The 23,195-nt window shown below is 41.1% G+C and overlaps 1 protein-coding gene across 13 annotated transcripts in view; it reads left to right on the plus strand.

Moving 5' to 3' along the window:
* The window catches only part of mef2cb (myocyte enhancer factor 2cb), an 80,123-nt gene that overhangs the window by 15,916 nt on the left and 41,012 nt on the right, over positions 1-23,195 (plus strand). For all 13 annotated transcript variants that reach the window (XM_055048778.1, XM_055048781.1, XM_055048791.1 and 10 more), the window contains one exon: positions 18,709-18,957. In XM_055048778.1, coding sequence (XP_054904753.1) covers positions 18,904-18,957 — 54 coding nt within the window. In that variant the 5' untranslated portion in view covers positions 18,709-18,903. The remainder of the gene's footprint in view (positions 1-18,708; positions 18,958-23,195) is intronic.

Here is a 23,195-nt window from a genome sequence, read left to right on the forward strand (position 1 = left end):
ATGGTAGGAAAAGAAACAATTTCTCATTTTCTGCCATTCAGCTCTCTGTTTGCATCCGTTTAGTTATGGTCCAATATTAAATTCTTATGGCAAGCTAAACATGTCTAATAATACCCTAGTTAATTAATAAATTTAAAAGAAGCCTAATAGAGGGAATATTTTAAAGAAAGAAGAGCAACAGTTAACCTTACTTTTGCTAAAATTATATCTTAGTAACAGTGATGGGTGGCACCAGTTTCCATACCATATATTGAATATTTAATACCCCCCAAGAATTGGAAAGCAAAGGAAAAGCGCAGAAGTCATCTTTCAGCCAGCTAACCAACGGAGCAAAGCAGCAGTTTATGGAGGAGCAGAGTCGTGTTAGTAATTAAAGAAAAAAGGTCTTTGGGATCTGATTGAGTGGACTTCAGCCGGCAGAATTTGTGTAATGGAAAAGTTTGTGATTTGAAACCAGTCTTTTTCAAATCCTCTGTACACCACAACACTAATAATCAGGTTCATGCCTCGGGCCGAATCGGGGTGAATTGGTTGATTTCAATCCTAATCCATATAATTGCTGCTAATTGAGTACATAGAAATAAAGACTTAATCAGTGCAACTAAGTGTTATTTCTTTGACCACACACATTTTTTTGAAAATAAGTTGAGAGGATTTCCAGGGGGTCATTTAACGTGGAAGGGGGAGAAGAGAACGAAAGTCCGCTGTATTTCAAAGAACGGTACCTGACCTTTAAGTATTAAAGGGCCAAAATTGTATGCCTAAGATATTTTTGCCTCTTTTGGTGGAGGACACATTTGGAATAGAGCCAGTACCAACAAAATTAAAAGAGCTGGAAAGACAGAGAAAGAGAGAGAGAGAGAGAAAAAGTAAGGAGGGTGGAAAAAAAAACAAAAAACAGAGACGTCTTCCAACGACTGTAATTTATCTTTGTCACAACTGCAACATAGCCGAGTCATTCTGCGCGAGTCCGGCGAGACGCACAGAGGTAGCTCTGTGTCGTGGCCTCACATACGCTTCCATCCATCTGAAGCCCACGCTCGGTCGGCTGCCACAATCCGCGGCACTGCTGCTGCTGCTGTCACCACCGCTCCCTGTGCTTTTTGAGAGCTTTGAGTTGCAATACAGAGTATTTTTAGCAGCTCTTGTGTGCACACTGAATTAACAGGAAATTTACTAAGTCATTCTTTGGTGTGAATTTGCTCTTTTGTCATCAAACAATGCAGCACAAAAATTTCGGCCATCGGCACAGTTCTGCACGTGTATGTTTCTCCGTGCGCCAGGAAAGAATATTAATCATGTTCCTTTCTCTTTTAGATATTTGGGAAACCATATCAGGAAATTTACCATTCTGATCCAAGGGAACTCTCTTATAAATCTATCCCTGGTGGCAGGGGAGTCAGGGGGGAGGCTCATCGGGAGAAAGAAAAACAATATTCAACAGCTCACACACAGAGTTCCCACTTTTTTTCAGAGCACACAGCTTAGCCAGACGGTGTACGGCCAAAGTCCACAGAACTGTTCCTTTCCACTGTCATCTGTGACATTCCCAACCAAAGGCCAGCCTATGTAATGATGTGCAGCACAGACCCGTTGAGACCACATACATCACTAAGCTAGCTGGAAACAAAAAGGCAAAAAAAAAAATGTAGGAAAAGAAGTGAGCAAGATGAAATATATCAAAGATAATTAAAATATGATATTTAAACTTTTCAACAAAAGCATATTAGAATTCAAACTATATAAGCACAATAACATACAGCGATACAAAAGTACCCTGAGGGTGGGGAAGAGCTAAGCGACGCCTACCGCCCACTCCTGTTTTTTTTTCTCTTCTTCTTCCTTTTTCTGAAAACTTTTTCTCTTTTTTTTGCCTGACTCCCTCTGCCCCTTGATGTATGGCTTTTTCCTTACAGTGTCTCTTCCAAAGTGCAGCTCGTGATGTCATTAATTTTATTCATACTTTATACATGCTCTGTCTGGGAAAAAAAGAAAAAAGATAGAAAACGAAGAGGGACGAGGCGAGAAGAGAGTGAAGAAGATGGAGAGAGAGAAGCTGAAAGAGAGAGGAGAGGAGATGGCGTTGGAGAAGGAGATTTTCAGTGCAGTTGCATGTATAATAAATGAGGGGGGCACTTTGTTTGAAACTCCAGTCCGAGTGCTTTGCTGCAAGGTTCGCCGGTCCAGAGCAGGGAGGGTCGGTAGGTTGGGGGGGCTTGTGGTCTCACAACAGCCACTTTCTTTATCCTGCCAGCTGATGCTTTCACCTGGCACTGCGGTTGGACCTGGTGGAAAAACAAACAACCTTGTTTATTTGGCGGAGAGAGATATGACAATGGAGCAGGGGATTGACTGAAAAAGGGTGAGGACAGGGTGAGGGAGAAGGAAAGAGATGAATTCGTGTAAGAGCGCCATTTGCAGTGACAGGCCAGACGATCCTGAGGAGAATACTGGCACCTGGCCCACACTTCCTAAACAGTCCTGCTACAAAAATAGTTCAGCCTTGGTATTGACTTTTGTCCCCTTTGTGTGTGTGTTTGTGTGTGCACGTTTGCTGAATAGGACAACATAGATGGTTTCATTGTCTTGTGAGGACTTTTTCACTTTCAGCTGTTTATGCACATGGGTATTTTTCAGCTTCCTGTGTGTTTGTGTTTGGAAAGCATAAAGGGAGTCTTTATTTGTCCCCTCTGTCATCGTTGCTGATAAAAATGGCCTCTGTCTTTATTTTTGGCCAGGCGCTGGACTCACGGTTTTATAAATAGCCGAGGAAGTGCGGGGGGATACCTGTCGTGGCTCCAGCCTCCCCTTCCAGTCGAGACCCAGTTCCCCCACGTCACATCCATCCACTGCCGGCCCACTTTGAGCAACCCCCCCCATCTCCTCTCAGGGGCCAAGCAAACAGGATGGCATGCCGATTGGGAGTGTGAGAAAATACCGAAAAACATCGGAGGACTTGAAGTTAGGCCTGAAAAGCCTTCGTTAATGCTCTGATGTAACATGCAAACTACAACTTCTAAACTAAAAACTTCTAAACTAAATCTTCTGAACTAAAATGTTTAGATTGTCAAAACAACATTGAAGCTAGGTTTTGTAAATTAGAAAAAGCCCATGCTGCTGTAAACCCAATTATTATTTTTTTTCTCAGTTCAAAACAACTAAATTTGCTATATGTTATATTCACAGCTCTTAACCATCTACACTTCCAGAAGAGACTGGTTTCCAGGTGTCATACTGGTGTGGAACTGGCATGGTAAGGCCAGACTGAATTAATACAGCCAGTAAACTCCTATAGCAGACTTAGCATAGTAAGAATGATGTTTTTCAGCTGAGAAAATATTAAACTAAACAGTATTCTGTGAAACAACAGGCAGTTAATTTTCCTCAATAGTGTTTTACCTGATTTTTAAGATATTAAAAATTCAGACAATCAGCTAAATGGGGGTACAAGGAAACAACAAAAGCCAAACTCTTTAGTGCAATTATATGTTACTAGAGTAGAACGGCCATAAAACACCTTACCCTCTTTATACTTTACTATCTAACATTTATTTTTTAAAGGGGTTATTCTCAGTCAAACTGATTTCTCTGTCATTATTATGTGGGCAAATGGCAGTCTTCTTGGTTAATCCTGTTATTCTTCGAAGGGCACCACTCCTCAACCATGCCATCTAATTGTTGAAGTCACATTATCACCCTCAGATGCTCTTTCCTCTGCAGCTCTTTTTTTTAATAAAAAAAGAAACGAGTGTCATCTTTTCTGCATCCTAGCCCAAGATATTATTCTCCAACTAAGTGACTGACACTGCATCTTGGCCCTCATAATAGGGGCTTCGTAATCATGTTATGAGTGGGCCAGAAAGAGAGAGTGAGTCTTTGCAAAGCACTCTGCTGCCCTTGGTGGACTGTCTCTTTACACTGGAAATGAGAAGTGCTCCCCCCACCATCTTCTCTGTGCAGGGAATTGTGCCTCCTCCTTTTAATGTGTTTTTTGACAGCTTAATATGATAACCAGGCTACTTGTTAAAGAAACCTTAGATTATTCTCATAGCAAGACCATGTTTTTTTTCTTTTTTTTATCACTTTCCCATGTTCTTCAAAATGCTGCTCCACAAACTGTCGATGACCCAGTTCTTCAGAGGTGGTCGAAAACAAGCAAGAGCAAAAAAGCAAATAGCAGAGGGAGAAGGAAAAGAGGTAGGGGAAGGAGGTACTCTTGGGAAGTTAACGCAGGTGCTTTTCTTTCTTCTATCTCCTTCTAGCTTCCTCTTAAACTGAGCGACCTGCCTTGTGGGTCTCCTCTTCCCTGTAGCCTAATCGGAAGAGAAACGCTGGGAACGATAATGGGGATTAGCTTGCACAGCTCGCTGGTTCCCCCTCGGTTAAGTACATGTGTAATGAGTTGTTTATTTGGGATAATGCTCAGTAGGTGCAACAGAAGCCCAGTGCCGCTCACCTCCCTATTCCCCGTTTAACACATACACGCTCACGTGTGCACACAAACATATAGGCATGTACACGTATGGGACATACATGCATTGTGTAAACCAGAAATGTACTTGGTGTGAATTGTGATGTGTATAGACATCCACCTACTTTAAATAATAATTCACACATGATCATTCTTTTGTTGGAAATCGACTTCCAACAAAAGACAAACAATCCAGCAAAGTGTTCGAAGTTCTACTTTAAATGATCACAAGAAAGTGAGACTCTTTCAAAGTGAAATGACAGCAAAAGAGGAATAGACACAGGCACAGTAGCCTCATGTATAGTTTTAAATTGTGACACAAATATTTTATAAAGATTCATGCTGAGACTGGGTTCAGACTTAAGGCAGACAAAATCAATTTTTTGTTTCTAATGGAGTATTAGAAAAAAAACAATTATATTCTGCAATTTAGATCAAAAATCCTTTTTTTTCTTTTTTTAATGTAAGCTGCTTCTAAGTAAATCTTGAACAAACAAAAAAAGAAAACAGAAAAATGGTTGTTGTTTTCTTTTGTTGATTTCCATATATAAACTATGATTTTATGTTTGGAGCAAAACAAACATTTCAGTTTGGACTTGGTTTATATTCAGCAACACCCACCAATACACCAACCCTTACAAATTCCCACACACAGCTGTGATGCAGGTCACTTGGTAAGGAGAAAAATGGGCAGTTTGTATTTAGAGGACTGAGTTAAGGGGGTGTGTGTATAAGTATTCTTGTGTGTGAGTGCTCATGGATGTTCTCAGGCCTTCTAGGGGTCAACAGGCCGGGGAATTTTTCTTAGGGTGAGGAGAAGGGGAAGGAATTGAATGATATGAGAAAAAAAAAAATTAGGAGGGAAAAGAACCAAAAAGGAGGAAAGGGGGATATGTCGTGTGCCCACCAGCCTCTGCTTCTGTCAGTTGCTCTTGCGTACATGAACTGGGAAAAACTGTGTTGCTTAGTGGATGGGACGTGCTCTGCTATCATTTAGTGGGGGGGTGTCGGGTGGTGGTGGTGGAGGGGGGTTGCAGGCGAGGTTATGTGAACAGTGCAGCTGTGCTCGCAGCAGAGGGATTTGAGTGGAGAGTTGAGGCGAGGGGGGTGGAATCCAGGCACCCTGGTCCTTCACTGAACCACTAGATTGGGAAGCAGATGAGAAAAGAAAAATTCTACATTGCAGCAACTTGCTGCTGCCCCCTCTGTGCACTGATATTCCATCCCTCCTTTGCTCCCCCACTTTGGACCTTCCTATCCCAAATAGGAAAAAATAAATAAATGATGACGGATGCTCGATGGCAAGGATAAGAGTGCCAGAGAAAGAAAGAGGAGGAAAGAAAAAAACACTTATGATTTATATACGGCGCTCATCAGCCAAAGAAGGAGCTTTTCCTCTGTAATAATCATGATATTAATTTAGATTTTGTCGTCTTTTAGCAAAAGGGATTTCCCCACAACACAAGTGTTTGAGTGAGGTTTTGAAATCTCTCAAATTTGTTGAAAGATCCCTCCCTACCAGTGAACGATTTCTTCGCCCAAGAAGCCAGATCCACCACATAGCAAAGGATGGTGGGGCATACGAAAAACCCAAAACTTGCTTGTCAGTCCATGTGATCAGTCGCTGTTGAGACAGGAAGAAAGAGAGACAGAGAGAGAGACAGACAAGGCAGAGGTGGCTGAGAGACGACAGAACACAGAATGGCATCGGTGCGCGATGCTAATGCATTCAGCCTGCCACCGTATCCAACAACAAGGCAAAATATCACACGACTCACTTCACAAGATGTTCCTACAACAACAACAACAACAGCAACAGACAAGTAAAATATCGCGCGCTCGTAGAGGCACGCACACACACACATGCGCGCGCGTTTTAAAAACCAACCGTGAGGAACACGATTTGAAAGCAAACAAACAAGTCACAATGTAAGGAACTTGTCTACGACGTTGTGACAAAAAAAATAAATGCAAAAACACAAAAAAGCGGAAAAAAAACCCCTTTTGTTTCATGAGAAAGGAGTTTAAATGCAGGGGTGCAACCACACGTTTACATTTTGAGATGAAACTATAGTTTAGAGCAAAAAGAAAGTAGAGGTTGTTGGCATATTTCTGTAGAAATGGTAAGTGTTGGGCTAAAAATAGAGTGTGGTCAAACAGTAGTAGCTTTGGCATGAGGGGGGTTGATACAGCAGCCTTCATTGTAGCCACATCTTTAAAGGCACTCTGCCAGAGCTTGTAGATTCAAAGCAGTAATTTAATATTTGTTTGTCTCTATTATTTCAATCTTCCCCTTTCTCTCTTCCCAAACTCTCTCTTTCCTAAAGGGTGGGAGGCGGGGGGGTGAGTAACAGCACGCTTTATCAGATTACTGGGTCTGAGGTCTCTTTTAAACCTCTTTGCCATCTTGATGTTGTGCAGCTGTGCAGACTCTTTAATCACACGCTATCTTTTTTCACTCACCCTCTCCCCCTTCTCCTCCCTTCTTCTTGTCCTCCCTCCCTCCCCTAACATATGTTAATTGGCTGCTTTCTGTGACAAATTACGAGCGCTCACTTTGATGAGGTCGGGTTGTGATGGCGCTGGGAGTGGAGTACAGTGGAGCTGCCAGACCCTCACCAGTTCACCAGTCGCCCCCACCCCCCATGCCCTCCCTCCATAACCACTCCAAAAAGGAGCGCGGCACCCAGCCGATGAGTAATGATAGGCTTGGACTCGGTCTGGCCTGGCTCGAGCCTTAGTGGGGGCCACTCCCCTAAACAGAGGCTGATCTGTAGGTACCGTATGCCGCCACACGCCCTCCGCACGGCATGCACAACCTTTCGCCTCATGCAGTTCGCCACTGACTCTCCTCAGGGAACCGTAACGCTCTAAAAGCACCATGATTTCTTTTTAGCAGACTCAGTTTGACACTATCTACAGCAGAAGATTTTTAATGCAATGATTAATTGCAATAATTATTACTTTTATTTTGGTTTGTGGTCAAATTGATCTGAAATAACCCATGAGAATCACATAATTTGTAAATGTAATGCTCCCAACTTACATCTTGAATTTACACTGGTTGGTGTGTGTGTGTGTGTGTGTGTGTGTGTGTGTGTGTGTGTGTGTGTGTGTGTGTGTGTGTGTGTGTGTGTGTGTGTGTGTGTGTGTGTGTGTGTGTGTGTGTGTTTGTGGTGAGGGTACATTGCCTGGAAGCATTAAACCAGCATTTCTTAAACAAACAATTTCGGTGGACCAATTTCTTTTTAATGATGCTCATCGTCAACAGGGAAACAATGTTCACAATAATCAGCTCAATTATTTGCTGTTGAAAAAAACAAACCCTCTCAACTGGTTCTTTTGCTCTTTCTTTGCCTCTTAGTCTCTCTTTCACAATCCCCTCTCTGCCTACTCTGCGATCTAGGTTACTTGGTTTCCTAGTGGAGCACAGGGACCAGAGGAGGGGAAAAAAAAAGGAAAATCAGTAGGTCGAATCTATGAAGGACATCCTTGTTCAAGTGTGCAACCTTCTACTTCTCTGCAAATTACCCACACACTGTGCATAGACTGAAAGCCGAGTGGCGGCACTCTTTTCAACTCGGCAAGGCTGCGACCGATCGGCTCCAGGCAAAGCCGTAATGGCGTCCCAGTGGCAGGAAGAGGTATCACTTGATTTCATTGCTGCATTAAGATGGCCATAACTTCAGAAATAATCAATTTACATCATAGATTCACGATAGAAACCAAACTTGCTGACGCAGCCCAGCAAGAAAGATTAGTAAATTCCACAACTTCCTCATAGATCTGCTGGTCTACTCTAGCTGATATTTAACTAGTCAACCCAAAAAAAGGGAAATATGTCCTTCTTCTTTTAGCAAGCATGCAAATTAAATTACACCCTACAAGATATTCCATACTTCCAAAACCAGAAAGCAGAAAGACTCCTTTCTGCTTGTACACTGAAAGATGGTGGTGGAGAGACAGTGAACAAGGCTGCAAGTGGTTGCTTGAGGGTTAGCCATGTTAGCATTAGCCTGCGGGCCCTAATTGAGGCCAGGAGGGAACATTTAATAATTGCTGTCACCAGATCAAATTTAATTTTCCTCTCCTCACTGCTACTACTGCTGTAGGGTAGAGTGAAACAAATTGTCATCAGAGATTTCTAAATGAACAAAGCTTTTAATTAGGGTGATTAGAATACTGTGGCAAGGAAAAAAGAGTAAAGGGTGTGGGTGTGATGAAATCATCAGTGGATTGTCTCAACTCTGATCTCTGCTGGTGATACTGTGCAGGGTGGGGTGAAGAGGTGGGGTACTGAACCCCAAGCAAGCAGGCATGTATTACATCATATTTAGTTAAACTGTTGCCAAATTACATTTAAGTGACAATCAGTTGTTTAGAAGTAGCTCTTGAATAAATGGTTTTGGTGGCCCAAAAGTTGCAAATAGAAGAATAACAAATATATATATATATATATATATATATATATATATATATATATATATATATATATATATATATATATATATATATATATATATATATATATATATATATATATATATAAGGTATTGGTACACTGGGCAGAAGCGCCAGGCACCCCTGAATGGTGACTATAGGACACTCAAAGATTTCTCAAACATGCATGAAAAAAAATCAAAGCAACACTCAAGGTGTGTTTTTGGTGAGAGAATAACATCATAACACTTAAAAATGGCTAATGCTTAGTCAATTGTTGTATTCTCACACTGCTTATAAATCGTATAAATCATGCTGGAGGCAAGCTTATGTTTCGTAAAGGAGTGTTGTCAACAAGTCTGACGAACATTTTTATCACTCATTTCCATTAACACAGCAGGGTGTCTCAAGGACTTCTTCTTTTACTTTTTTAAAATAAGAATCTTAAGTATATATGCAGGTGTCAAGCTTGAAGCTCGCAACTTCATAACTGCAGTTCATAATAATAGCACAGTCTTACTTTACCAGAGGAAGTCAACAGGGTAGCAATTTTTGAGACAGCATTCACTTAGAAAAGAAATATTCTGAAGTTTTAACATTCTGTGGTCCATGGGATCTTCTTGCATTCCTAGTTGACTTTACGAATGCGTGGACAGCTGCTTGTTGTCATCAAGAACTTTTAGCACTAGGTGTTTCTTGAGAGAGGTTACACATGAACAACACCTTTAACCAAATAAAAAAAAATCAGTTGGAAAGTATCGCAGCAGTAGAAATATATAAACTTTACTTGGAGAAACTTCTTTCTAGATTCGGCTATCATGGTGATGTAGAAGAGATATTTAAAACTTGTTTTATATATATTTTTTACTGATAAACAGGATGTCCTTAGAGTTGTCTTTACATGGCGTCAGAATATTTTTGTACAAACAGAATTTGTTGGAGATGCTTCTAACGGCCCATGAGCAACGAGGCCTTGGCTTCATTTTCAAACCTCAGACTAAAACATGTACATACACACACTCTCCATCAGTGTAGAACATTGGTAACATCCTGAGACATTGTCATACTCGACAGACTATATACAGTAATTGGGTGAATACGTCAGCGCTTTGTGTTTTTAGCAACATGACTCCTGACTGTTCTATTGGTTAAAATTAGTGAAAAGTTTGCTGTAGTTTCACTGCATTGGTTTGATTTTGTCCTTCTAGAGGTGTGGAAAATTTCTCACCACTGCATCCAAGTCGTTCTGGCACAGAAACGTATGGTGTACATTTTCTGTTCCTGTTCCCTCGGCGGTCGGGTCACACCTGGGTGCTATGGTGCTCAGGCTAACATTTAAAGTAAGTGAGTGGTTCCTACTGACTGCAGAGTGACATTAAAAAAGGGAGTGACAGAGAGGAAGAAGAGACAGAAACTGCTGTGGTGTTGAAAAAGTGAAACTTGGTGAAACTATTTGTGTTTATAAATCAGATGTGATCATTACCACAATCAGCACCACTTCCATATACAAAACCTCTTCGATATTTCAATAGCGTCAATCACATTAATGAAATATTAAAATTATTTTAATTTTAATCTCTGCTGTATACCTACATGTTGTCTAACTGCTGTCCCTTCCAAAGCAACTGGAATGGAAACACTGAATATACCAAAGGGTGATTCATTCCCGCCTTCCTGGGCCTTTCCACATTGTGGCTTGCATTTGCTTCTTCTTTTTAACCTCTTCTTCTTTTTCTTTACTTCCATTTCGTTCCAGTTTGGCTCATGGCTATTAATGTCGTCGCGGTCATCTACGCTTATTTGTTTATCACTCCTGCTTGTGAGCCACTGTCGCAGCAGACGGCTGCTGACAGTTGAGACATAATGCCTTTTGAACTGGCGTAGCTACTAGTTCTCCATTTCCCAGTTTGTTTGGCTTCTCCTTGCTTTCATGTGTGGCCTCTTGCTCGATTTGCCTTTGGTCCGGCAGCTGCAGCTTCACAGCTCTTGGCCTCCTTTCAAACGAGGAGGGGGGGCTTGACGCATTATGTCAAGTCATTTTGTCCTTGGGGAAGTCAGCGCCGGGTTATGGAAAGATGGCTTTCACCTGTCTCTGTACTGGCTCTGACGGATGGCTACCTATCTGCGTTGCCCAAGGCCTGCTTTTCCTGGTGCTGAGTGAAACATACAGCTGGCCAAACGAACAACACACCTCTGGTCTCAACTGTGCTTATATCACCTCCTACAAAGGTCCACGATTGAAACCAGCACATGCTCAGTGAATTGCAGAATATCTTAACATGTTAAAATTAAGCTGCATTTTGAAAGTATAGCTATGCTTTCTAACAAAATAGCCTTTTACTAGCAACATTTTTTAAGAATTTAAAACTTTGGAATCAAGTTTGAGTAAAGATCTTGTAACTCACACACCTGATAATAAAAGTATTTCATATTCTGGAAGTGCATTTCTTTTTGTTTATTTCCTTTTTTCTGCTACTGGAGATACTCCCTATTTTGCAATCAGACTAATTCGAGAAAGGAAACACCTTTAGCACCTCCGATTGTCTCTGGCTGCCTGTCACATCCTTCCACTGAGCTGTTTGTGTGTGTTTCCTGTCCTGTCCTCCAAGATCATGGAAAGGAGTGATCACACCATAAAACTAATAGGGAAGCAATGCTACTAAAACTACATCAAGATAAAATCCGCCTAAATTTAAAGCTAACTTTGGAAACAAGACAATCAGACATTAATGAAAATTTGAGAGCTCATATAGCGTTGCTTGAGATGCTGCCTATAGCAGTAAATTTCCTACCATAACGTCAATCACATTTATGAGGGCTTGACAGAATGTTTGAAACGTGTGCCAACCATAGGCTATTGGCTCACTTTTCTCCTTATCAATAGACAGGTGTCTCAGTTCTGTGTCACATGGAGATTGAAAATAGAATATATGTGAAACCTTCTCTGTCTCACTAATGATCCAACTAAACCGTGATCTAATAGAGAGAGACAGGTGAAGACATATCCTCAAATACACACACACACATAGATACAGATGCACACAAGGCGGCAGCATCTAAATTCAAGCAGTGCTAGAAACACACTGGTTAAAAAAAGGAAGAGAATGCGCACATTATAAGATGATCCACCACAAACGCTCTAATCCCCAGATGTACATGTTGCTAATCTCTTTAGCTGCTAACATGTTAAATTAGCCCTAATATCTGCTGAAATTCAGATTCACAGATGTCCACCTACGTTTGGGCAACCGCCCAGGTTCAGGTCACTCTCCCCCCCCCTCTCCGCTTGTGTTTCAAAAAAGATACAGACACTGAAGTGGAATGGGGGTGGAGGAGGTTGAGAGACGTAACAGTGATAGCCATTCGTCACCCTGCCTATCTCGCTCTGACAGATGGGGAGTATGGCGTGCCACATAGAGGAGTCACTGCCTGTAATGACATTAGAGACACAATGAGACCCAGCACACGTTTTTCTGTTCATCCGGCCCGACCATTGACTCGCTCCTCTGCCTGATTCTTCCCTTCCTCTCTGTTGTGCTGTTACAGTATATGTCCATCCAACCTTACTGGAGATAAAGTACTGCTGTGTAACAGCTTGAAAGCATAAACACGTAAATGCACTCGCAAACACATCCATGCTTCTAAAATAAATAAAAAAAGGAAAGGCAAAACAAGCATGCTCTTACACAAAGACAAAGTACAAAACTCAAAAAATCTGTGCCACCGATAAAAAGAGTTATTGAGCAAAATCCATGTCGAACACAAAATGCGAAAACCTAAAGGCTGTTGTGAAGTGCATCTACGGAAAGTCAGGCTGTATTGGAAAACTGTTCAACACTTCCTTTCATTCTCCTCCTTAAGATGATAAAAGGAGTTTATTTCAAGGGAGGGGCTCTCCCATTCACCTCCAGTTTACTCAGAAATGCTTATATCTTTGCAGAAACTCCAGTTTATATTAAACTATATATATATATATATATATATATATATATATATATATATATATATATATATGTACACACTTGCCACACTCTTCAATAACTGAAAGATAACTGGTCCAATGTATATTATATTGACCTTTATGAGTTTGGAAATGTCTTCAAGGACATAGTTATGTTATTTAATTTGCCAGTATCTTCAGTCAGATGTGTAATTAAAAATTTTAGAGCAACTTAAATTATAACAGATAAGAACTTTAGCCAATCTATTCTATTGTCATCAGAACATTTATGTATATTATCATTTTTACTGATCTGGCAGATCAGTAAAAATACATGATTATTTAGAGAGGTGTACGATGACTGAAATTATATCAGCAATCTGCATAACACAGCCAAACAATGTGAATATTTTGCAAAACTGTTAAGCCCAGTGCTTTATTTCTGTTTTCTAGACCGCATGAACCAGATTTATGCGCCGCACTACATAACCAAATATGCTGCAGATGTACCTGGCATAGTGAGTTAGCTTCTTGGAAAAACATCTCCAGTTCTGTCATGATAAATGACCTTCCCCAATTTGCTATAACATGTAGAATTAGAGTCTAAGAACAACAGCCTAAGCAGAAATGTGCACAGAGTGCATGTCTAAGTGTAGAGCGTTAGTTTCGTTCACAACATTTTGCTTCGCGGTTCTCTAAATGCTGAGATTCTCTCTTTAGTTTTTTTTTTAGTTTTTTTTCTTGGAACTGGGGCTCTTGAACATTTCTTGTCATGCCCACTGTCCTCATTCACAAACAATACAGCTGTCTTTCAAAATGATGAATTAGTCTTCCGGATGACTCAAGCTAAGAGTTCCTCTTTCTTTTCTCTCTGTCCATAGAATTTAAAGGAGTTGTTCTTACTGTACGTCCTTAATGACGGAGCCACATTAAAAACCAGTCTACACACATCTATTAGATCGTGAAAAAGCGCCATGTGCTGTATATTAGTTTTTAGTGACTAAACACTTGGGAGAGAGGCGACCTAGAATCAAGCCTTGTGGTGCTCTGAGTATGTATGTTCTCATTGTCCTCTCAGCTTCACTTCTGAGACACAGAGAGAAAATGCTCATTAGATCTACGTGCTGAATCTCCGCTCTCACTCTCTCTCTATCTCTCCTTTCCTCCCCCAGTCATCTCTCTCTCTATCTCTCCATCCGTCTGCTTAACAGATGGGAGGGTCGTGGGCACAGCTCTTCCCCTCCCCCTGGAGAGGCATGGTGCCTGTTCAAAAGATCCTTCTTTATGCTTCTCTCCATTTTCCTTTCTTCACTCAATTTCTATGTTTTCCTCTCACCACTCTTCCAGCTTTTCATCGTCACCCCTCCAACTCAAAGAACAAGGATGTTAAACAAGCAGAGGAGCAACTGTTGTCCTTCTGTCTGCTTGATGCCACTGTGCTCTCTGACCTCAGCAACTGCCTACCCCAGCCTCCCTCCAATTGTCTACTTCTGGCTTGTGTTAATAGAGGAATACCATTAGTTGGAAGCCTCCGGACCTCCCTCTGCCTTGCTGCCTTTGGGCATTCATAAATCACTAATCAAATCGCTGACATCTTGCAAACAAGTGAGTTTGTAAAAATCAAACCAACAACTCTGACCGTAACCCAGGACTGAAGTGGATGTCAGCAGGATTGATATAGAGCAGTGCACATAAATTGTGTCAACATCTCTCATTGTAAAGAGTGGCTTGTGATAACATCTCAGTTTTATTCTATTTTTAAGTGAAACTGCTACAGAAGTCTATTTATCTGTGTGTTAATGGAAAAAAAAATGATTGGTGTAATGCAACATTCCACTTTGGTTTGCGATTATTTTATGATTTTGGAAGGATTTAAATACCTATTTTGTCCCTTTGGTGTTTTTTCTGAATATAATGTTTCAGACATCAAGCCAGGTAATCACCACCACTATAGCTGACCGCTTTAGTGGTGAACCTGCTTCCATCCTCCAAACGGTGACATAGCTATAGCCTGACCAGAATAGTTAACGTGAACATACATTAGCGCCAGAGCAGATGGGTGAATCATGCAAATAATTTCTAGACATTAACAAATTCTGTGGGGTGCATTGAGGTGCACTAAAACAAAACAGATCCGTTGACTTAACCCAATAGAAGTTTCTTCAGTGCTGGTGGGAGACGTCACCCATTTGTTTTCTGAGAACAATGGGAGATGTTTGACCTTGTTGAGTTAAACTTTGTTCCTCTTTGGTCTTGGAATGTCAGGTTGATTTTATCTGACATGTGAAAATGTGCATGTCCTATGTGACAAATCAGCTGTGATTTGTCATATAGGACCTGCTCAAAGCAGGGCTTATGTTTATGGGTTCATGAAAGAACTGTTTTGTGAAAGAGGCTACAGTGGCGACAATAAGACATCTAAATTCTGGCTGTAAGTATGTTTAATTATGTAGACTCTACATAGTACATGGTCTCTTTTGTCTTCTTCGTTTTCCCTTTTTCTCTACTTTGGGATTAGTAAATTGGCTTAAAGTGTTAGACCGTTTAGGTTTGTATTTCATTTGTTATTGCCCCACTTTTGGTCAGGTATCAGTGTCAGGGGCCTGTAAAAGCAATCTGGCTGTGTTGTGCCTCTTGAGCAAGTTAAAAAAAAACTGCTTGTTTGCTGCAATTCCCTTTAGTTTTTTTTTTATCTTGGCGTTATGAGGCTAAATTGGATTTAGTGAGTCAGTGGTAATCTGTTAAGTTAAATGATGCTCCATCCACCACAAGGGAAGAAAAAGGGAAAGGAGCCCGATGAGGAGGTGGGCACTCACTTCTTAACCAGAAGCTGTCTGGCTCTCATATGGGATGGGGGCGGGTGTGAGGAAAAGTGGGGGGTTTGGTGGCAAGAGAGATGGGGCGGTGGGGTTAGGGGGAGGCAAGTTGCCCTGTTGTGTAGGAGGAGGTAGACGAAGCACAGATGAAAAGGCATAGGGGAAGCTGGCTGAGCCGAGGAGGCATCAATACGGGGCTAAGTGGCAGCAGAACCTCACCTCAGGGGAGTGCTAGTTGGTGCTGAGAGCCAGAATCGGGGATTAAATGTTCAGGACACAGGCTTAATCTTAGTGTTAACGTTACGTAAGGCCTAAGGTGTTGCCCCAGCGGGTGTTGACATTGAGAGTTTCAGCTCTGCTTAGCGAGCTGCACGAGGAACTAGAGGGAGGAGGTGGAGGCCAGGAGGCAGGGATCACGGAGGTAATGCCTCCCTTGTTTGGAGTGATGCCCAGGCTGGGTAATGTTGAGTACAAAGACTTGGGAGGGGATGATGCTGTCAGCCTGTGATTGAGGTACTCCGGCTTGATTGATATCCTTGTCTGGCTGTCTTGTGCCAAGCGCCTTAGTGCTGGCTTGTAATCCTAGTTTGTCTGACAACATCCTTTTTTGTTGAGTACCAGAGGGCAGCTCTTTGTTTTCCTGTCTATGGATGGGTGTGTTTGCGTAGAGCAATGCTAAGATGTTTTGGATAGCCTCTTTAGAGCTGCCACAGTATTATTTAGGATCTTAGTTTTATTGTTATAATGGTTCAGTTTGATCGTTGTGTTAGCTGACGAACGCAGCATTTCAATACTTTCATGGGTGGGTGTATTCCAAATCTCTAAAAGTTTTTTTTTCTTTTTTTTGTCTATCATTTCTTTATTCTTTAGACTCCATTGTCCCACATTGTATTAGTTTTTCATGTAATGTCAGTTGTTGGTTGACTGATCTGTAAAATATAGAAAAATTATGGTGATAGTGTTTCTTTGGAAGCAAAAACGATTGCAATGATATGACTTATTTAAAAAAAGAAGACAAATAATTGCTTTTCTGTTTTAAGCATACATATGTATATTTTGACTTGGTTTAGTTAAAATAGTTAAATATATATAAGGAAGGTTTTCAGTCTTAAGGACCTGAATCGTATCACCAAAGATGAAAAGTTAAATCTCATTGGAAACATTCAAAGAGCTGATCAGCAAACATGAGAAATGTTTGATTGCTTTTCCTCTGATTACTGAGAAGTATATAAATATTTTTTGATGTGCCAAATTGTATAAAAATATAAACATAACAGACACATTTGAGAATAGTTGATTGTCTTGTCTCTTTTCCTATCAAAGACATTCACGGTTACATAAAGATTATTTTATAATACATAAATATTTATAAAAAATAACTTTAAAAATGCAAAATGGCAAATATTAGTTTATTAGAGTTTTTTTAGTGTCCTTTCATTTTCTGTTGCACCTGGAACAAAGTTGTGTGCTGTTGCCACAATGAGCCAAAGTATCCCTCGCTGTCTCCATTACAAGCTTTCATTATCAATGTCCTACTCGCAAGCACAAAAAGGTCAAGTGCATAGCAGTGTCCTGCAGTACAGCTAAAGGGTTTGGATCTTCCTTGTACTCCCTTGGGCATGTTACTCAATAAATACATGGATTCGGGTTAGGGGAGAGTAAAAAAAAAAAAAAAAAAGGAAGGAAGAAGAGCGCATTACAATGTTCGAATATATGTATGGGAGTATGCAAAAGGAGAGAATATGAGAGAGTGAGGAAAAAGAGCAAGGGTGTTTGAGAAAAGAGAGACAGAGAGTGATCGAGAGAGAGACTGAGACTGACATGTCTTTTGGTGAAGTGGTGTCGTCTTCCACATCAATGTCTGATGCTTGTGCTGCCAGGTGCCGGAAATGTGGTTCAGAAAGGAGAGAAGAGAGAAGAAGGGGAAAGTAGAGAAAAAAAAGGCAGGGTAGATGGAAGATTTTTTTTTTTCTTATGTGACGGCGCTGACAGCTCCCCTGCATTGCACTGAGCTTAAATAATGGGATGCTCATTTGCATAACGAGGGACGTTATCACCTCTACTGTCAAAAGAAAACACAACAACAGTTCTTCTGCTCCTCCCCGAGATAGATTGGGTTGGCCTACTTTAGCACTCCAGAGAGATGCTCTGGAGCTCGGGCTTAGCCAGGCTCATACAAGAGTGCACACACCCATGTACACGCACACACACACGCAAACGCACGCCCGCACACACACACACACATGCACACGGACAGCCGTTCAAAGTTTTTTGGAGCGCGGTTCTCTTTTCCTCGTGGGTGCAGTCCTTCACATAAAGCTGCAGCGCTCCACCTGAGTGAGGGTTTCTACACCCTCAGCTGTTCACACAAAAGTACAGTTTTTTACTATTAATCAGGTGGTGTCACTGACTTGCAGTTTCTCCAGCTGGATTAAGTGCAAGCAGGAGTTGCGCTGGATCCTAGTGCGACTTTCAGAGAAACATAGCATTTTTTTTCTTGTTCTCCTTGTGGCTTTGTTTTCCAGAACGTGGCAAGACCCGGGCTCCACTTTTACATCTGCCTCTTATCCTCTAGCTCACATCTGCCGCTCTGGCAGATGTGATATGGACCGCAGATAGAGTAGTAAAAGTACATGGCTGGCAAGTTCCACTGTCTATATACAGTGCCGTTTCAAGGGGGAGACATAAAATGTGTTTCTCAGAGCCGAGGTAATGTAACAGTGTTGGTGATTAGAGCAGTTAAGTTAGTGGCACATCCAAAACACTGTCAAAGAACGAGGCAAGATCCTGACAGCGCTGTCTTCTCTCGTAGTGGGTGCCTCGGTGAAAAAAAAAAAAGAAGCAAAAACTGATTTGCATGATATCGACAGAAAAACACAGCATTTCTCACAACATTGTTGACAGATTCTTTGTCTTTCTTCACCCTCCCTTGTGGCTGCCGTGATGCTACTTTTATATATTTTTTCCCCTCTCACTGTTTTGCCATATTTCATTTCATTTAATGCTTATTCTCTGCTTACCCCTCCCTCTCTGTCTTGCAGGTACAGATGCTGGAATCTTTGAGGTGATTGGAACAAATAGAAAGAAGAAAAAAGCTAGATAAGAGATAGCAGGAGTGCAAGAGTGAAGAGAAAGAAGAGCGAAAAGAAGAAAAGAGGAGAGACAGAGAGTGAGAGAAAGAAAGAAGAAAGCTTTGAGTTATTCAGAAAGAGAAGAAAAAGAAAGAGACGGGGACGATGGGGAGGAAAAAGATTCAGATCACGCGAATTATGGATGAACGCAACAGACAGGTAAGTCCCGAGGGGGCGGGAGGATGGATGAGTACGAGAATGGGGGAGAGAAAAGGCTGGAGGAGGGAGGAAGAAAGGAGAAACACCCTACACCCCCAATAGCCCTCAACAATGAAGGTCTTCTGGGAGTCTGGGCAATATGTGAACTGGGGAAAGGAAAGGTGCATGCAGGAAATCTACTTATTTAATGTCTTTCAGAAGTATCCATATACCTTAAACTTTTACCTTTTCTTACATCGCAAACCAAAAACTTTATTTTGTGAGGAATTTATGTGCTAGACCACCTCAAACTAGAACGTAATTGTGAAGGTAAAGGAAGCGATTTTATCAACTGATTGTTTTGTTATTTTGCGAAAAGCGTTCAAACATTAGTGAACACATAATATAATTAAGACCAAGACACAGCCGAGACTGGTCAAGGAAGTTCGACAAGAAGAAAATGTAATGCAGAATGTGAAATTTCAAAACAATTGGAATTAAGAGTAAAAGCATTGCAGCATTATTTGCGGAAAACATTTGAAAAAAAAGTAACTTTTAATTATTTGTTTTTTTAGTTTGCATACAAAAGCTACGTGTGGCAGAAAAATTAATATTTGACATCAAGCAGAACATACAGTCTTCTCTAAAGACACGTCCATGGCAGCATAAATCTGTGGGGATGCTTAAGCAGGAAATAGGTAGGTGTTCTGAGGTGATAGGGCAATTGACAGATAGATACAGAGCAATCTTTTCATAAAACGTCTTAGAGGAGGAGGTTCAACTTACTTCTATTACTGGGAACAGGGTAGCAGCTCATGACTGTATGGCTGGAGTAAAACATAAATAAACAACCAAACAGAAATGGAATAGTTAAAATGACACGCTGGAAAACAAATGATGTAGCTCTATTTTTGTTTGGAATAGAATCAGTACCAAGATGTAGAGCATTTAATATCAAACAGTTTAAGCTAAACAACAGTGCTAATAGAGGACATATTGACGTAGAAAACACTTTGCAACAACAGCTGGCATCACTTGAGAGAGATGTATAAAATGAGCTAATAGTGGACAGAGAGTTAGAAGTAGACACTATCGTCTGTGGCAGGAAATAGACAGAGACAGAGCTCTCTCTCTGCCCTTGAGGCCCACAATCGATCACTTCCTGTGGCATGGCTGACCACTGACACTTTGTCAGCTTCCTGGCAGCTCCAATTGGATCCATACGCTGCTAAGGTGGCCTCTGGATCACAGGTCAAACACATACACAGACCCGTTTCTGTCGCTGTTGCGCTGTTGGGGCATCTTTATGTTTGGGTTTATACAAGCATGCTCCCATGTTGTTTCAGGCCAGAATTTATCTCGCAGTGATCTTGAGGACATACTTTAGGGTCAGTCAAGAATATCTTAGGGGGTAGTTTGGATTGTTTTAAGTTTTCATCAGAATTAGTTCCCTTACCTAAAAAAAGATGTTATTTTGAAATGAGCGTGCCAGAACTCTATCTCACAATTAGTCATCAGTTTAGCTTCCTGTAGCATTCTAAAACACCTCACATTGAGACTATTTATATCTGTGGGGTAAAACTCAGTACTAGTGGCTTCTCACTTTATATTATTTCACAAGAGACCAATGCTAATATTGTCATTATAGTTTAAGCTAAGAAATGTCCATGTCAATACACCTGCAAGTTGAAGTTGAATCTCTGCTCCAAGTTTGTCAAGAGTGGAGTAAATATTAAAATTTGCAAATTATGCTGAATGACTCAGAGGCAGTTTATCAGGCAGACAGTGATAGTCTGCAGCTGCACACATTGGAAGTTTAGCATTGCAACACAGATTTTGTTCAGCTTAGAAAACAGCAAAAAAACTAACAATGGTCTTTTGTGAAAATAAAGTCAGTTAATATGCTGTTACTAATACAGATCCTTTTCATCTTAGCAGTTTAAAATTGATAAAATAAGCTCAAACTTGTCTGACTAGCTGTCAGCCTTCTCAGGATGTATGGAGTGTTTTATTTGCGGTGTTCCCAGTTGGAAAAACAGCCAGAACACCCCAGAGATTGTAATTCTGACTGGGAGAAGTTAAGTATCCATAATGGCTGTTTTGTGGTAGCAACTATTAGCATATTTAAGCATTTTTGATGTATTGTAACTTAATAAACTGGTGGCAGAAACAAATCAGACCATTTCGTTTTCTCGTCCATCACATTACTGATAAAAAATGTTACAAGATTTTGTTTTGATGAATAAATAAAACTGTCCCTTTAAGAGAAAACAAAAAAAATCTAGTTAAATAAAGTTTGGCTGAAAGAAAAAAGACATGTAAAAGCATTTGTTCTTATTGCCAGTTTTCTGTTACTGAAAGAGACAGGCAGGCGGACCAAGAGACAGAGCAAGAGCAGGGAGGAGGTCACAGGAATGTTACATGAGGACTATAACTATCGTGTTGCAGCACCCACTCTCCCTCAGTGTTATCGCAGGCCCTCTCCCTCACCTCCTCCTTAGCCTATGCCTGCAAGCTGCACCAACCTCTCTGACTCCCGAGGATAAGGAGGGAAAGAGGGAGACAGGAAGGACACCTGAGGGGAATCGATGCCTCAGATATCTTGGCTTTATTTACAGGGAGAGGAGGAAGGAGAAGGAAACTGAGCAGAGAGAAAAGGGTTCACGGAAAGGAAAATCAATAAATCGCTGCATTTTTCTTGTTTTGATCTTTAAAGCGATAATAATCATTAATGGCTGCTTTTTTTTATGGAAATAATAACTCCTCCTGGCGTGACTTCACCGAGTTATGTGGAAAGCACCAGTTTCTTGTTGAACCTGGAGCTTCAATAGGTGATGTCATTTTGTTTAGGGGAGGAGGACATCACAAGACTGAGGCAGACACAGAAACTAAAATTTTCTTCCTTTATGAAAAAAAACAAAAAACAAAAAAAACAGAAGCTTTGCTTTTGCATATTTTCACTTCCTTTTTGAGGAAATGTCCCAAGTCTAAGCCAAATAAACACCAGATGACTCCTCTCTTCCTCACATTCATAACATATTTCAGGTTTGTAGGCCTAAAACATTTACTGCCAACTTAAAAGGATAGTTCAGAATTGTGAAGTGAGATTCTGTTAAAAGGTTACAAGCCAAAATATGTAACATTCAGGAGATGACCCTTCATTTAGTATAAGTCCAGAGAAGTTGGTCCCATTGACTGAAGCTAATGGCTAATCCAAGAGTGGCCAAGACCAAAGTGGACATTCACCTACTTAAAAGAACTCTAATTATGAAAAACATAATTGTGATTAAATGTAAAACATTTAACAATGCATTACTTTTACCTAGTGACTCTGATGAGATCCCAAAAAAATCAACAACCTCCTCAGCTTAACGTCTATGTCTCACTGCAATGGGTATCATTGTATCACAGCGATGGATGCTAACACTACTGAAAATAAATGATCTGTTAGCAAAATAATCATTCGACACAAATTTACAGGTTGCAATGACACTGAACCAACTAATGTGGATTTACCTTAAATGACAATAACACAAGAGTTATTTGGCCCAGTTAAGATATTAACTCTAACTTTTTAACAGAGCATCATTTAAAAAAAATCTCTAGCAATCCCTTCAAACATATCAAAACTTATTTCGCCTGCAATAGAAAAAAAATACAACTTCAGTTATGAGAGAGAAAAAATATGAGGTTTCAGTTTAAAAGAAGCTGCAAAAAGGTGCTTCATGCCTTATTTTGAAATTTATCCTGGATTCTTACACACTCCATAACGCTACCGTCTTTGGAGTGGCACCACTCTGTGGAGCTGTCAACGCTACCTTGCCACCTACAGAGCGGCGCTGCCTCCTTTTCCTTCCCCTCCTGCACTCCTCACAGTGGCAGGATCACACTGGGCACGACGCCTGGCTCTCTCTGGGCGGCCACTTTGGACTGCCACCCCCGGGCTCCGAAACACTTCCCGAGAGCGGTGGCAGAAGGGCTAGGCCTCCCTGGTGTTGACTGGCTGCCCGGAGCTCCGGACAGTGGGCAGCAGTGTGTGAACCCTGGCTCCAAGCCGCCCGACCACTCATACCCTCTCCCAGCCTCGGGCACATGAAAGAGGCCCCTGTGTCATAAACTCATGGACTGCAAACAGAGAGCAGACTCTCTTGATCTGCACACACATAGGCAGGCAAATGCTCCTAAAAGATACAAGTACAGGTGTGGGTGCGCATACACATCGAGGTAGCTGATTATTCTATCACATGCATATTTTACAT

The sequence above is a fragment of the Poeciliopsis prolifica genome, unplaced genomic scaffold (assembly GCF_027474105.1).
Source record: "Poeciliopsis prolifica strain line A6 unplaced genomic scaffold, Auburn_PproV2 SCAFFOLD028, whole genome shotgun sequence".
NCBI lineage: Eukaryota > Metazoa > Chordata > Actinopteri > Cyprinodontiformes > Poeciliidae > Poeciliopsis > Poeciliopsis prolifica.